The 16,589-nt window shown below is 49.2% G+C and overlaps 2 protein-coding genes across 3 annotated transcripts in view; one reads left to right on the forward strand and one right to left on the reverse strand.

Moving 5' to 3' along the window:
* Positions 1-16,589, forward strand: part of LOC126522616 (beta-1,4-N-acetylgalactosaminyltransferase bre-4-like) — a 169,777-nt gene that overhangs the window by 88,525 nt on the left and 64,663 nt on the right. The window contains exon 1 of one of the 2 annotated variants that reach the window (XM_050171388.3): positions 6,011-6,292. The exons of the other annotated variant lie outside the window; for it this stretch is intronic. The gene's annotated coding sequence lies outside the window, so the exon portion shown is untranslated. Of the gene's footprint in view, positions 1-6,010; positions 6,293-16,589 lie in introns of those variants that run through there. 2 annotated transcript variants of the gene reach the window in all.
* Positions 9,227-13,300, reverse strand: LOC140219081 (uncharacterized). The gene is made up of 2 exons (XM_072288962.1): positions 11,501-13,300; positions 9,227-10,093 (listed from the first exon to the last, which is right to left on the reverse strand). The coding sequence occupies exons 1-2, from the start codon at positions 13,298-13,300 to the stop codon at positions 9,227-9,229; spliced, it is 2,667 nt and encodes an 888-aa protein (XP_072145063.1).

Consider the following 16,589-nt stretch of genomic DNA (forward strand, 5'->3'; position numbering starts at 1 on the left):
TTCGTGAATTGCACCGTGTGTATTTTGTTAATTATACTGTGTAACAGTCTACGCAGATTTTAATATGCAAAAGTAGCCGTTTTGAAACAAGAGGACGGTTCCTTCGGAGGCATTCTGTCAGTGGTGGCGGCCATGAGGTGGGTGACACGTGATATTAGTCGCTAATAAGCATAAATCCATTAACATTGAAATCTTTGTTTTCAACGGGCTCATCGTAATTGGGAAATATAAGCAAAATTTTCGAACAAGTTATATCAAGTTTCGTATCTGAAAAAATGCGATTACCCACGGAACTGTGGCACGACGAAATTCGGCTATCAGAGCGCGCGAAATCGAAACTTGGAGGCTGCAGCGAGTGCAAAGCCGTGCCCGTCCATGGGACGTTCTGCTTATGTCACCCAGCAGCGTGCAGCCAGTGCGCTGCGACAGCGAGAAGCATGGAACCGCTGTCTGGCTCTGAGTGGCTCTGGATAACGATCCCAAGGGTGGATCTAGTACACATAAGTAGCCAAGTTAGTGGACGTACTGATGACAGTTACTGTAACACAATAGCTAGTGGCTGGCTTGGCTTGGCTTGGCTGGCTTGGCTTGGCTGGCTGGCTTATGGTCGTTTCGTTAACTTTGTATGTTCCAAAATTGGCGTAGTATGACAACAGTGTTTGACGAACATGATTGATAGGTCATGGCATGGATGTCATGACATGCCTGTCATGTAGGCCATGAAACGGCCGCCTACGTCTTGTTGCGCCGTTTCGTTAACTTGGTAGGCTCCTCGCACACTGCTTCGCATAACATCGATTCCCACAGGGCGTGGGATGTGATGGCATTTTTTCTCTATTATTTTGCCTCCCAGTTTCAACCACAGCTGATTACCTCTATGCTTTCTGTGTATTCGTTGCTTGCTGGCATTACATGATCATGACTATTTTATATATATATATATATATATATATATATATATATATATACACACGGCACAGACATTACCAAGTCATGGCTGTAAGCTTTAAGCTTACCACTGTCGTCAGAAAGAAAACTACAATCATTGCATTTACCGGTGCGAACATATAAGGCAGGAAGGGAGCGGTGTGGATCAGAGACCAAACGGGGGTAGCCGATATTCTAGTTGACAATTAAAAGAAAGAAATGGAGCTGGGCAGGTCATGTAATGAAGAGGGTAGATAACCGGCACACCATTAAAGTTACAGATTGGGTGCCAAGTGTAGGGAAGCGCAGTCGAAGACTGCAGAAAATTAGATGGGGTCATCAAATTACGTAATTTGCAGCCGCAAGTCGGAATCTGCTAGCGCAAGATAGGGGTGATTGCAGTGCTGGGAGAGTCCTTCGTCCTGCAGTGGACATGAAGATAGGCTGATGATTATGATGTATATACTCGCATGGCTTTTTTCTGTACTATGCACAAATTTTCACAATCCCCTGTGGGAAATAGCGTGTAGTCCTTAAATTTGATTATTCGTAGCGGCAGCCTTGAATCGCTCGAGAAATCGAAAGGCATAATCGACTAATTAAATGTAATTATCTGATTGACTTGGTAATTAACACTTTATATTGTGATTTACACATTGTAGCCGATGAGTTCTTAAAGGTACATCCACTTGGAACGCATTTTAGAGATTGCACAGGTTTCGAGACATGCGCCGTTAAACTTGCGGTAAAAGTGCACTATTGTTCCTCATACTTTTCAACAAACCGCCATTTTATGAATTGGAGCACGAAAGTGACTGGAACGCCCATGTATTTCGTCGCACGATTTGGGAATTAATACCTCGTAACAGGTGTTATCCTGAAAAGCGGTTCAGAGTGGATATGCGTTGCGAACTCATCGGCTGCAATTCGTAAATTAATATGTGTGCAGTAGTGTAATTCATTAGAAAGTTAATTGGTGTTCTTTAATTAGACCATTATTCGCTTCGTTTTCTCGTATGGGTGATGTCCGCTTCTTTAAGTGATCCAACGCAATGACGAGACTTACGCTATCTGCGAGGCGATTTTTAAAAATTTCGTATATATGGTCAATAAAAAAAGAATAGGAAACGGTAGATTTGCGTTCAATTCCGACTGCACAGCGCTTTGCATATGAGATTTTCGTGCTCTTTACGTCGTATCATGGCGCCTTTCGTTCCTTGATATTGCTAACCCGGGTTGCAAGGAAAATTGCGCGGTTTCAGCATTCCGCCAAGCCCGGAGTTATAACGTCGCAGTTCTCGCCGTTCGTCGTGGTTCAGCAAATCGCATGCTTTCTTGCGCCTGTTTTGTAACCCTGCGCCTGTGCGATGCGCAGGTAACATCCAGGTTGAGAGTTATAAATCTTGTCCTGCGTAACTTGTTCTAGTTAAGCGTGTCGGGAGTTACGTTCCCGTGCAACAACGTTCCCGTGCCGTGCAACACTGCAACGTTTGACCACCTGTATAGCCTGAACGTCAAGGTGTAGAGCGTGCCCGTTTATCATTCCGCGAAAAAGAAAGAGAGAAAGACACGATGCCTTCGTTTCCGGATATTTCTCTTGCATGATGTGCTACACCTGGACCAATGCTCTTGACATAACTGGAGCTCGCCGTGGGTTGGAGCAGTTGCACAGTTGCTGGCTTTAGAAGACTGCGGAGTGGGACGATCGGTGCCTAGACCTCGGACTGCACGCAACTGGCTAGATTTCTTCGCGTAATTTACGTTTTGCCCTATAGGAGCGTTTTCGTGAAACCGCGTTGTTTGAGGCTTGTAGAAGAACACTTAGAAAGGCATCTATAGGATGCAACGGCGCACCCTCGCTTTCGAACCGCGCAACGCACCGCCATGCGTCATGAGAGCTTCCACTGTGAGGCTCGCTGACGCGGTCGCGTGTTTAGACGCAAGGCTGACGCATACCTTTGATACTGGACTGCTCCCGGGACGAAGTGGCGTGTGGTTGATTGCCACTTTTCGTTCATCTTCACCGATTCGTAGACCTGATGTCTTCATAGGTGAGTCTGTTGCTAATTGTTGATTCCCCTTTAAAGAGTCTTTGTGAAAGCAATAGGACTAAAGTGGTCGGCAGTGGTGAGAAATAGCCAGCTGTGTAACCCGGTTTGCACCTTCAGTTTCGCAAGTGCTTGACTGTCCCGCGTCGTTTTGTTTCAGCCAGGTCTTTAATAACGGTAGCTGGCTCATACGGATTCATTCAGCTCTAGAGGTGTCTTCTTTATGCGTCAAGCCCAAGAACAGTCATCGTTTCGTCAAGAATGAATGTACCACGTAGCTAGGTTTAATAACTTCTTCCGTCTGCATCCTCCGTATTGAGGCCGCTCTCACTCCCTGAGGTTATTTTCATAGCCGTGTATTGTTTTTACGACAAAAGGCTTGGTATGGACACCGAAATTGGACTGTAACTATTAAACGAAAGCTGAATTCTCATATGTAACGTATAGTCTAAAAGGAAGAAAATTCTAACCTGTCCGTCAGCTCTCAATCTGAAAATTTAAGTTAACTCAGGGGGGCTCGAATGAGGATTAATTTACGTGCCAAAACCACTTTCTGATTATCAGGCACGCCGTAGTGGAGGACTCCGGAAATTTCGACCACCTTGAGTTCTTTAACGTGCACCTAAATCTAATTACACGGGTGTTTTCGCATTTCGCCCCCATCAAAATGTGGCCGCCGTGGCCGGGATTGGATCCCGCGACCTCGTGCTCAGCAGCCCAACACCATAGCCACTGAGCAACCACGGCAGGTACTCGAATGAGGATGAAACTCTTAAAACCTTGTGTGTATATATATATATATATATATATATATATATATATATATATATATATATATACGCATAAAATCTTGTGGTTTGCCGAGCCGAATTATGAAAAAAAATTGCATAAGTATGGGTGCCCGCTTAATTCTCGAAATGGCTAAACCTCAAATGGCTTCAACAGCCTGTCCATGCGGTATGATTCTTCCTCACTTGATCGTCCCAGAGCCCCTTCACTTCCTTGAGACAACTCCAAACGATTTCTTTCAACCTCAAGTTGCATTTTTTCAGCTCGCGTTCTATGTCCCGTTCTTCTCTCTCTGCGTCCCGTTTCTGTCTTTTCTTAAGAAGCTCCAACCCAATTTCAATGTTCTCCTCACTGGCCTATTCGGAAATCAGCTGCAATAATTCCGATTTTAGCATTGCCTTTCGTACCTCTAGGCCCAGTTCCTCACAAACAATTAACAATTCGTATCTCAGCAGTGTCCTTAACTCCATAGTTGCTGCTTTACTGCCTTGGTCCTGCTCGCTAAACCTACCTAGGAAAACACAACCTAGCTAACAATCAACAATCCAGCTTCTCTACTGTTCTAAACAGAACAACCACAAAATGAAGCCTAGAGTCAAAGCAAGTACCAAAGCACTCACCGCAGACACAGCACCACGTTGCAAAGTCCGTCTCACCGCAGCCAGCCAGTTGCAATGTTTGGGGTCGGGCATGAAATAGATGGTAGCTGGCCCATGCCGTCGTCCAACTCATCCACGCTGAGGACGTTGTTGAAGGGAGAGACTTGTTCTCATCGAGAGCGAGGAATATGGGATTTATTTACAGTATCTACATGAGAACGTTACAGTTCATCAGTCTAGCATGAATGGCTGAAAGAGAATGCACACTCAGCAGCCGCGCCACGGATGCTTAAGAACACTCTTTCCTAGATCCCTAGGTGAGGGAAAACGGCCGTTCAACCGTCGACCAGTTCGGAGCGTCCAGCCATTGTAGCCGACCGCCTTTGAGGGGGAGGGTTTACACGCTCACTTCCGCACAGGTTTCACTGACCACACCAAGGTGAGAGGGTTTTCGCAGACACGGGCCTTGCCCTGAGCAGGCGCCTCTTGGTCCCAGAGTTGACCCCGCAGACAGTGGCCGCCGCGTCTGTCCATTGACTGACGACCTCCAAGATCCGTGAGACGGCGCCGCAAAACACTTCTTCCAGGAGTTCCACCGCTTCAAACAAACCGTGACGGTGACGGCGAATCCACTAACAATACTTCGTCCGCCGACTGCGTGTAGACATCCCGGCGTCGCCCGCTTGAGGACGCGGCGTATTGTCGTCCTTGCAAAGCGAGTCACCGCAGCAGACATGCCGGTGCCAACGGGTTGTTGACGAGGCGCATTCTAAGGTCTGGTTGTCTGAATATCGCCACCTCCGCAGCTGCGGCTGGCTGGGAAAATTTTGTAGGTCGGTACCCTTGCAGGCCGTTCGTAACAGCATGCACGTGAGGCTGCCGCGACGGGATGAAAATAAAAAAAAACGAAAAGCAAATTGATATAAATCATGTTAGCAGCCAAATTAGTGCATGTTCCTCTGCTTCTAAGTGTGCATTCTTGTTTTCATTCAGAACTAGCTTTATATAAAGAAAATTTTCACTAAGATCGGTCAAAAGGCACCGAACTGTCCCTAAGTGCGAACGCAGCGACTGCGAAAAAGTATCTCTAGCCTCCAGAACGTTGTACCTGATGTATGAAACGGAGTATAAAATATCACCCTGCCTTTCTGCGCACATTTACCGTTGTTATCGAGTAAGCACAAAAAAAAAAAAGTTTTCCTTCAGCAGATTGCAACCGGGAAGTAATTCTGCGCTGACATGCAGCTTATCTGCAGGTAGCCGCAGCTGCTCGTCGAGCCTGCCTGCTAAAAAGGAAGTTATTTGTGCGTTATTCAGCATCGTTTCTCATATTTCCAGTCGGACGTTTGGTACGTGGAATCGTTATTCTGCTTTCGCGGTGAGCAAACAAATGCGACGCTTCTTTGCCGTCACACTGACCGTGTCCGCGCTCGTCATCCCCCGGGAAACTCGTCATATTACATCTGTCGCTGGTTAAGCAACAAAGAGACAGAGATAACTGTGGCTGTTACGGGTGCGGATGTCTACGTGGCTTTGATAAGCGACGGAGCGCTGCAAGGAGGTGGTCATTTGAATGGGAAAGGTACTGATAACAGCCCTCCCCCCTCGCTTGTCTTTTATCTCAGCCCCTGTCGAGAAGCGTTGTCAGTCACCTTCGGACGGCAGCGCCCGTGGTGTGTCGCTGCCGGTGACTCGGCCGGTTGCTTGCGAGAAACTGCACGGGCGTTATATTGACTGTGCGTGTCGTGAATAACAGCCTGGAGATACGTTGCACCAGTGAGGACGCAGATACCACGGGAGACATCCTGGAGCCCGGGCAGTGTGCTTTTTTTTTTTTTTTCTTTGTACAGCGACACTATAACAGCTTGGGGTTGAGCTGGTGGTTGCGTCACGGGACGACCGTGCGCCGTCGGAGGATTCCGTCGCCAGGTGCGTAAAGTTCTGTCGTCTGTTCGTTAAACAGGGAAGGCAGTCAGCTGGAGACATCGGCCGTTTTGCGCTTTTAGTATTATAGTTACCTGTATGACCGGCGTTTTTCAGTTATTTTTCTTTATCGTGGTTCTTTTCGGGCCTTTCTTGAATAACCGTTTCCTGTGTGGAAGAAAAAGAAACGCGAACCTCTGGAAAAGGTGGGTAAAAGAAGAAACGAATGCAGGGCGAGGGGGGGAATGGGGTCGGTTCGCTTAAATTTACCCAGCACGAGGAAATTAGCGTGCTTGTGGGAGACGCGTCGGTGTGGCTTCACTCGTTAAACGAACACTCGTGTTAAATTAGGCTGGCAATATTTGCTCTCGTCCTTCTGTTCGCTTGCACGTTTTTGCCCGCTCTGTGCGATTAGAAACCTGTAAATCATGGGTCGCGAGCCCGCTCGACTTGTACTTTTCGTGTATGGTACTTTTCACGTACTCGGCCAACGCGGCGCTTCACGAGTTTTTCTTTTTACCAATTTATATGTAAAAGATACAAGCACGATCGAGCCATGCTATGTATAGTATAGGTAGTTTACGTTATCTCTGTTGAAAATGAAAAAAAAAACGATCCGAATCACGGGGACGACAATGTGTACATGCAAAGCAAATGCCACGCTACGGGTTTCGTTGCCTTTTCGTTCATCGATGCGGAGACGCAACCGCTCCTGCTTCAGACCCCGTTACGGTCCGATTACAGCCGCCGGTAATTGTGGAAGTGCTCCGCCTCCTGCAGCAACACCCTCTAGAGGGTGTTGCCTGCAGTCGGTCCGTCTCTCTCTCTCTCTCTCTCTCTCTCTCTCTCTCTCACGCACACACACACATACACGCACACATGCACGCACGCACACGCACACACGCACACAGACACACACGCTCAGTCACTCTATTTCTTTTCACTTCTTCCTAACTTCGCGCGCATGCGCGGTTTTTCAACGAAGTACCTCTAACAGACTTCGCAACCTACTTACGAATCCACGTTGCGTTTATTTCAACTCGGAAGCGTATCGGTGGTGCTTAGCGCCACTAAGTGAGCTTAGCTGGGCGCATTATAGTTGTCTGATTTCGAACACGATCTGCTTGTGTGTGTGTGTGTGTGTGTGTGTGTGTGTGTGTGTGTGTGTGTGTGTGTGTGTGTGTGTGTGTGCGCGTGTGCGTGCGTGTGTGTGTGTGTGTGTGTGTGCGTGCGTGTGTGCGTGTGCGTGCGCGCGTGTGCGTGCGCGTGTGCGTGCGCGCGTGTGCGTGCGCGTGTGTGTGTGTGTGTGTGTGTGTGTGTGTGTGTGTGTGTGTGTGTGTGTGTGAGAGAGAGAGAGAGACCGATGCTTCATTTCATGATGTGGTATATCATGGGTACGCTCCTTGCGCTGGTTTAATAGTGGACGTCATATTGTGGTAACATAGCCTTGGGCGTACTACTGTAAAAAATAAACGTATAGAGGTGGGACCTCAATATAGTTCCAACCGTCAAACTTAAATTGTAGAGAAATTTAAAAGAAATGGGTATAAACTGGTAAAAAAAATTACCGCTATGTAACACGGGGGGTCGAGCTTTTGCCGCGGTTTTTTAAAGAAAAGTCCGACCTATATTCCGCTTTTTACGGTACTTCGTTACGTTGGTTGCAGCCTCATAAGTGAGCTCTAAAGCGCGACCGTAAATCGCTGTAAACGGACAAGGCCATCTTTCGAAAATTTTCAGCCCTCTCTTCCATATGCGGTTTACCGTGGACGAAACTGGAACGGAGATGTGTGTTTGTATCTAAAATCCATTTATTATACCTACGTGGACTCGTCAATATTTATCGACGAGGACAACAAAGGGTGAAAAATACCCGTCTGCGGCGTTGCTATCTTTGTTAATTTCATTGTACTTTTTTGTTTATTTGTTTTACTGCGGGCTTTATTGAGTGCTAGCTGGAAGCCGCCAGGTGACGAATTAAGTGGGTCTGTCGCGCACCATCGTCATCGTCTGGCATGTTGATTGCGATAGCGGCGGGAAGAGTGCGGCTCCGCAGTTCCAGGACGAGGCGTTGAGGACCTCAGCACCTCCACCAAATGCTACGGGGTTTATTGAGTGCTATAGCGGGAAGCCGTCATCACAATCGCGTCGGGTCGAGCACTGAGCAGCCGCCGAGTATAGCCACCGCCAAGCTCGAGCTGCAGCTCCGAAACGTCCGTCCTCTTCCTCTTCAGCAGACACGTGGCAGGAGCGATGCTTGTGCTCTCTTCTTCATCACAGTTTTATTACTATAATTTCTTTCTGCGTTTATCGCAGAGAAATGAAGTAGAAGAGGCACGCTCTGCATCAATCTCTCCACAGCGACCGATGTTGTGGAATAAGAGACGGAGAACTTTGAACTGATGGAAAAAACGACAGACGTCCTTTCGCTTCGAGCGCATCAAGAAGACTGCTTTATTTTTCACTAGAGGGTATGGGAAATGGGAGAGAGTAGTGAGAAGGAGAAAGTCACAACACACCATGCCACACAAGCATTCTTGCACCACGCACGCACCAAAGCCATCGCCACAGGCCGGGCTGCCAGGGTCATGAGCCTCCGGGACATGAACGCTTGAGTGCAGTGGAGCCGTGCGGGGGCCCAAGGACCTGCGTGTCCGCAACTCCCCTGTGTGCAATAAAGTTGTCACCACCACCTCCACACTTGGAAGGCACCACCGCACCGCCGCTCGCCGTTTGTATACAACGCGCCCGCCAGTAAGGCACGTAGTTTGAGGGGTATCGAATGTCCGGCGCCTCTGAGAAGTTCTCCTTGCCACTTCGTCGGCGGCCCGCAGCGCGGGGGTTTATCTGGTGTGTGGCGCCGCTGGGGAGGGGGACTTTTTGGCTCCAGAATGGAGGAAATACAACAACCTCCCCCGGATGAGCGAACTATTATTGAGCTCATTGCTCCACAATCTCCAAGGGATACAGCAGCTGTATCGGTCGCTTCACCTCAGTTCCCCCACTTAATACCAGTTTGCAGGACCGCACCCTGCCGTCTCTACCCTTAAATGTTTCCTTAATTCTGGCGGTCTTCCACATGTGGCGTTTCAAACGGTCTTCCTTCAGGAGCACCAATGCGCCTTTCTTCAGATCACTCGATGTCGTTGGTCGGCACATATGTGCCGATCTGAGCTCCAATAAGTACTCTTTCCGCCACCGTCTCCAGAAACCATCGGCCATGGCAGTCCGGTACTTCCAGCGTCGTGAGAGATGCATTCCACCGCCAGGAATTTCGTCCGGCAGCAGGTGTGGAGGAAGAGTCGTCAACCTTCTTCCGACAAGGAAATGAGCCGGTGACAGCGGTTCTGGTTCTTGAGCATCATCATATATGAAAGTCAGAGGGCGTGAGTTGATCACGGCCTCCACCTCATAAAGAACGGTGGTCAGTTCTTCGAAACTCAAGCTGCTCCGACCTAACACCTTTCGCAATGCTACTTTCACAGATCGCACCATCCGCTCCCAGAATCCACCCCACCAAGCTGCCCGTTCAACAATAAACTTCCATCTGATCTGGTTTCCGGCGAAGTATGACTGCAATTCCTCGACTTGCAACAGCATGAACATTGCCTTTAGATCCCTGGCTGCACGCTTGAATGTGAGCGCGTTGTCCGAATACACCGTCGAGCAAATTCCACGGCGTGCCACAAAGCGTTTAAAGGCCAAGAGGAAGGCTGTAGCCGACAGGTCGCTGACAAGCTCAAGGTGGACGGCACGTGTCACAGCACAGGTGAAAATAGCGATGTAGCATTTTTTGCTGTCGCGTGACTGTTGACAAATCAAGGGCCCTGCAAAATCGATGCCAACGATGTCGAACGGGTTTCCCTTTGTCACTCTGTCAGCTGGAAGTGGTGCTACTGGTTCCGTAGCTGGAGGGCAACTTTGCTTGTGACAGACGAGGCACTGCTTGATAATTTTCTTTACGGCCTGACGTCCTCGGATAATCCAATACGATTCTCGCAGCTGTGCTAGAGTATCGCGTACGCCCGCGTGCAGCATTCTCAAATGTTCCTTCCGTATGAGCAGTGATGTGAGGGGGTGATTGCCAGGGAGAACGATGGGATGCTTAGTCTCTTCGTTGTTATCACTGAATTGCAAGCGTCCACCCACTCGCATGAGGCCCTCTTTGTCGAAGTACGGGTTGAAAGGCAAAACAGGAGAGCTCTTGTGCAGCGGTCTTTGATTCTTCAGGTTTGAAATGTCGTCGCTGAACGCATCTCGTTGAGCCTTAGCCAACCAGTATCTTTCGGCGCTGATTACTTCTTCAGCTCGTAATGGGCCGATCGTCCTTCCTTCTTTGTTGTGGCAGTTGTCGACAAAGCGGCGGACCCACGCGGTTACTCGCACGACTCTGCTGAATGAACTATAATTCTCAACATTGAAAATTGCCATGGATGACGATGATACTATGGGCATCACCGTCACCTTTCGCTCTTCCATTTGGCACTCCCTAACATTCGAGCTCGGCTCACTTATCATTGGCCAACACGTGTCATCCTCCTGAAGCCATCGGGGTCCTTTCCACCACAGTTCGCTTTCCCGCAGGGCCGATGGGAGAATGCCGCGGGTGATTAGGTCAGCGGGGTTGTCTGAGCCTGGGCAGTGTCTCCAATCCCTGGGATCTGTCAGCGCTTGTAACTCTGAGACTCGATTTGCCACGAAGGGCTTCCATCTGGCAGCGTTTCCCTTGATCCAGTACATAGCTACTGTAGAGTCAGTCCAGAGGATGGTAGCAACGTTCTTCAGATCCAAGGCTTGGTAACGTAGTGGCATAGTCGCGCGCCAACAAGGGCTCCCATCAGCTCCAATCGGGGCAGCGAGAGGCGTTTCAAAGGGGCCACTCTTGATTTAGCCATGACCAAGCTGACATTTGTTAGTCCGAACGGAGACTTGGTCACAATATATGCGACAGCACCACAGGCCTTTCGGGCTTGCGTCACAGAAAACATGCACCACTTTCTCCGTATCATCGTTTCTAAAGTCTGCCGCTATCAGTCTTGGAATACAGACTCCTTCAATGCATGGAAGCTCCCTACACCAGCAGTCCCACTCAGGCTGCAATGTCTCAGGCAAGGGATCGTCCCAACCGATTCCCAACTCCCACAACTTCTGGAACATTACCTTTACGCATAATGTTGTGGGAGCAATAAATCCAAAAGGGTCGAAAATTCTTGCCGAGACCTGCAGCACAAATCTCTTGTTGTCGGCTCTTGCGGAGAGGAAGTCGATGAGTGAAGTTAGGTTGTATTCAAAGTGGTCAGTCTGAGCATTCCAACCTACTCCCAATACCTTTGTAGCTGCAGCATGTCCAGCATCAGCGTTCGTTCTCTCCACATTGCCATTCTCTAAGAAGTTGACGAGATCGCGGTCGTTCGACATCCACTTGTGTAGCCGCATCCCTGCTTGAGACAATATATCTTTGGATTCCTGGCACAAGACTTTACCCTTGTCAAGGCTGTCAACCCCAGTTACAAGGTCGTCCACGTAAAGATGCTTGCGCAGAATACCTGCAGTTTCAGCATACCGTTCCGGCAGGCCTTCAAGATGATGTTGCAACGTTGCGGCCAAAAGAAATGGGCTCGACGTGACACCGAACGGCACGCGAGTCATGCGATAGGTCACCACAGCTGGAAGCTCTTCCCCTTTCCTTGGCGTCATAGCGTACCAGAGAAACTGCACAGCGTTCCGATCACTCTCTGATAGGGATATTTGGAGAAAGGCCTTTTCAATATCCGCAACGATGGCAATGTTGTAAGTGCGGAAATTGATCAGCAGATCAATGAGCTCTGGGTTTAGGTTTGGGCCACTTTCCAAAACATTGTTCAGTGAGAGGCGATTTTTGGCACTAGATGATGCATCAAATACTACCCTCAGTTTTGTCGTCTGGCTTTCGCGACGAACAACTGCTTGATGTGGCATATAGTACACCGGACCTTCCGACGTGCCGTTATCCTTGCTGGCTGGCTCTGCATAGCCCTTTTCTATGTAGTCTCTTATGCAGGCGTCGTATTCCCCAATCAACGAATCTCCTTCCAAGAGGCGCTTTGTCTGTGCTTTAAGACGCCTTGCTGCGCACTCGTAGTTGTCGCCAAGCTCGTAAACCATCGAATTCCAAGGGAACGACACCTTATAGCGGCCATTCTCAAAGTTGACGGTTTCTTTATAGTGCTGAAGGACTGCGTCCTCGTGACGAACTGGCTCATGTTCCTTGATACCGATGTGCTCGAGCTCCCAGAAAGACTTTAGCTGTGCTGATATTTCCTTGTCAATTTGTTCACTCACTCCTATCCGCATCACGCCAGCAGCCGAGGAGCAGACTCCTGTTGACTTCCTTGTGCCGACCTGGCCCTGGACTGTCCATCCGAATACAGTCTCCACTGCCATCAATTTGGAGCTGAGACGCTTAGTGGATCCCGTGACAATTTCCCAGTAATGATCAGCGCCAATCAAAAGGTCAATATTTTCGCTTTCGTCGCCCCGCGAGGCGTCTGCGACTTGGAAGTGAAATTTTGAAAGTTGAAGTAGAACCGAATTTGATGGAGTAGCCATGATATCTGCACAGATGCAAGGAACCTCCAGCGCTTCCACTCGCACCCCTTTTCCGTTGTACTGGCTTCTGAGCCACAGCTCCACTCGACGCGTTTTTGTGCGTGTGGTGGCTGATTTCTCACCAAAGGCAAATATTTTAAGTTCCTCTTCTCCCAGCACTTTTAACTGCAGCTTTTCGGATAGCTTGCGATGAATGAAGGTTCGCTGGCTGCCACCGTCCAGGAGAAGCCTGACAAGCGTACGTTCATGTGGACCCTCTGTCCAAGCTCGCGCTGTCTGTAGGAGAAACTGCTGCTCTCCATTGCACATCAAGTCATCTCCCGTGCCTAATGAGGACTTCAACACCGTGGCTTGCTCAATCACCGGTGACGAAGATGCATCCCTTTCATCAGTGTGGCGGTGTCTCCTAAAGTCGGGGTCGCACATTGTCGTTAAATGTCTGCCCTTGCAATGCGCACACCTGAGCCACTTAGCTTTACGGCATTCTCTTGCCTCGTGCCCTTTTGTTGTACACCGGAAACATCGATTGTCACGCTTCAGCACCTCTCTTTTATCCGCCACAGACATCTTTGCGTTACAGTTGCCGGTCTCATGGCCGTTCGAATGACAAAATAGACATGCTGTGCTGTCCTTGATCGTGGTGTGCAGTGCCGCTGCAGTAGGCACGTTCGCCGCTTTAGTGTTGCTGTTGCGCCTTTCCTTTACCAATTCGGCACTGTTGTCTCTCGGAGCTTCGGCCCGCTGTATGATCTCCCGCGTCGCAACCTCTTTTCTCAAAAAACGCAGGAACTCCTCCAGCTCACTTCCCTCGTTCGTAGCCTCGTTTTTTCTTTGGTATTCCAGACGAAGGTCGGCAGGCACCGCTTTCTTTATTACGGTCAGTAACAAAGTTCCATAAGTGCCAACACTCACGCCTAAAGAAGTGAGGCTGCGTACACCTGTCTCTACTTCGTCGACGAGGCTGCGCAGTTGACCGAGATTCCGTGAGTCACGCACTGGCTTGATGTTAAGCAGCCGTGACATGTGGTCTTCTATAATAACTTCCTTTCTGCCGAACCTCTCCTTCAATAGCGAGAGAGCGACATCGTAGTTGCCTTCCGACAAGTCAAGTCCTGCTACCGCAGCCGCCGCCTTTCCTGTCAAGTAGCTGTTGAGGTACTTGAATTTGTCTACGTTTGAGAGGTTCTGGTTAGCGTTGATAGTCGACTCAAACTGACTCCAGAACCCTTGCCACTCTCGAAGCTCTCCGTTGAATTTGTTGATTTCGAGCTTTGGCAGCTTTACGGTGGGGCGTATCTGCGAATAGTTTGTGCTAGATTCTCTTTGATCTGAGGAGTTTAGTGTGCGATCTGATGAAACATTTGTGCAGCTAAAGTCGCGTAGCATGCGTTGTACCTTTGTTTTCGCCACGATGATCCTTTCTCTGTACATTTCGGAGCATGCAATTTCCTCTTCGAAAGCTTCATCTTCAACGCCTTTTTCTATCTCCCGATCTAGCTCTTTCAGTGAGTCTACTTTAAGAGTAAGAAGATTTAGCTTTTCTTCCAGCTCACCGATTGATGCGCTGTCGTCCATGGTGGATACTTGATTGAGCAGCTTCGTTGTAGAAGTTCGCGCCACGGCCCTTTTTCGCTTGAGTCTGTCGATGTCCATCTTTTGACGTCCCTATTCCCGGGTTTCGGCACCAAAAAATGTTGTGGAATAAGAGACGGAGAACTTTGAACTGATGGAAAAAACGACAGACGTCCTTTCGCTTCGAGCGCATCAAGAAGACTGCTTTATTTTTCACTAGAGGGTATGGGAAATGGGAGAGAGTAGTGAGAAGGAGAAAGTCACAACACACCATGCCACACAAGCATTCTTGCACCACGCACGCACCAAAGCCATCGCCACAGGCCGGGCTGCCAGGGTCATGAGCCTCCGGGACATGAACGCTTGAGTGCAGTGGAGCCGTGCGGGGGCCCAAGGACCTGCGTGTCCGCAACTCCCCTGTGTGCAATAAAGTTGTCACCACCACCTCCACACTTGGAAGGCACCACCGCACCGCCGCTCGCCGTTTGTATACAACGCGCCCGCCAGTAAGGCACGTAGTTTGAGGGGTATCGAATGTCCGGCGCCTCTGAGAAGTTCTCCTTGCCACTTCGTCGGCGGCCCGCAGCGCGGGGGTTTATCTGGTGTGTGGCGCCGCTGGGGAGGGGGACTTTTTGGCTCCAGAATGGAGGAAATACAACAACCGAAGTACAACACAACACGACATTTCAGGAAAAGTTATCGAAGCTCTCTACGTTGGGTTCTTTGTTGAATTATAACGCAATGTAATCGTTCTTGACCGGTAAACAGTTCGGCACGCATAGAATCCGTCAAAATTGATGGCACCACGGCGGGCAGGTGCCAATTATAGTACTTCTGGGCAGCAACGCCGCCGCCTGTCCTTTGTCTGGCGTCCTTTCTACCTTACCAAACCTTATCTCACGATACCACCGACCGTTTTACGACTGCAGGAGTCAAAAATTCCTGACACAAGCTTACATGATTTAGCGTCCCTTTAATGTGTGCGAACTAGACCATTCTGCGAACTTCCTATGATCATTGCGGCAATCAACGATAAAAGTTCAGCTAAGCTTCTATGCCACGATGGGCGTCGTTGAGCGAAAATGTGTGTCGATGTGCCACCACGAAAAAAACAAAGGCCTGCTCAGAGACAGTCTGGCGGAGCTGCTGACCGGTTCTTTTTCAGCGGTAGCGTGGGACGCCAGTGAGATAAAATTGGCCGAAGAGGGTCTCGATGAGCTCTTATCCTTTCCTGGGAAGTCGTTGCACAAGTCAGTTTTTGTTTTCTTCTCCTTTTGCTTGTTTGATAACCAGTCATTGTTCTCGGACGTGCCCAGCCTGCCTTGCATCACCATTTCACAGTCAGTTCCGTTTTCAGTTTCATTCTTAAGTCCTTGATTTGCGCGCGTTCTTGGCGATTTAAATCAATCATCCTTCTTTGCTATCCGGTGTCTGTTATCGAGAAATGTGTCCGCGCTGCTGATTTGGGTAGTTATGATTATAATACTTAGTTACACTTAGTTACTCAGTGTGCCTGCGCTTGAGCTACTTCTGTGTGTCTGTTTTATATAAGCCCGAAATACGTACCCACAAATGTAGCGTTCACTGCTTCGACATAGTGCAACTCCCTCTCTTTCTCTTTATCACTCTCTTTTAGTGTGTGTGCGTGTGCGTGTGTGCGTGCGTCTGTGTTTAGAAAGGAGAGTTTGGGTTTGCAATGTTGGAGGGGCCGGGGTGACCGTGAAGGGATTAAACGTGCTTTTTGTGCATGATGCACACTTTCTTTTTGGGTGGGGGTTGGGGGCGCGCCTAGTCGAACATATGATTGAGAATGGAAAATTGTGTCGTAAAGTGCTGCAATTTCTGCGGGAGCATGATCGATGACCCGCTAAATGAGCCCTCGCCGACCCGGCCTCCCCCGGGCACGAATAGATACCGATCGGTTGGCCTGCGCGCAGCGATAGAATATGTTCGCGTACGGGGCTGAATGATTGCTTCAAACAATGCGCTTCCAAATTGGCCGATCTTGGATCAGCCCTCGCCAAGGACAGTCGATAGTGCGTTGCTTCACGATAGGTGTTGGTTGGCTTATCTCTGCGACTCCCCCCCACCCCCCTTTTTTCCCCCGGTACCTCATACGAGGACAAGTTCCTTTAATCGCAGA

Source organism: Dermacentor andersoni, chromosome 6 (assembly GCF_023375885.2).
Source record: "Dermacentor andersoni chromosome 6, qqDerAnde1_hic_scaffold, whole genome shotgun sequence".
Taxonomy (NCBI): Eukaryota; Metazoa; Arthropoda; class Arachnida; order Ixodida; family Ixodidae; genus Dermacentor; species Dermacentor andersoni.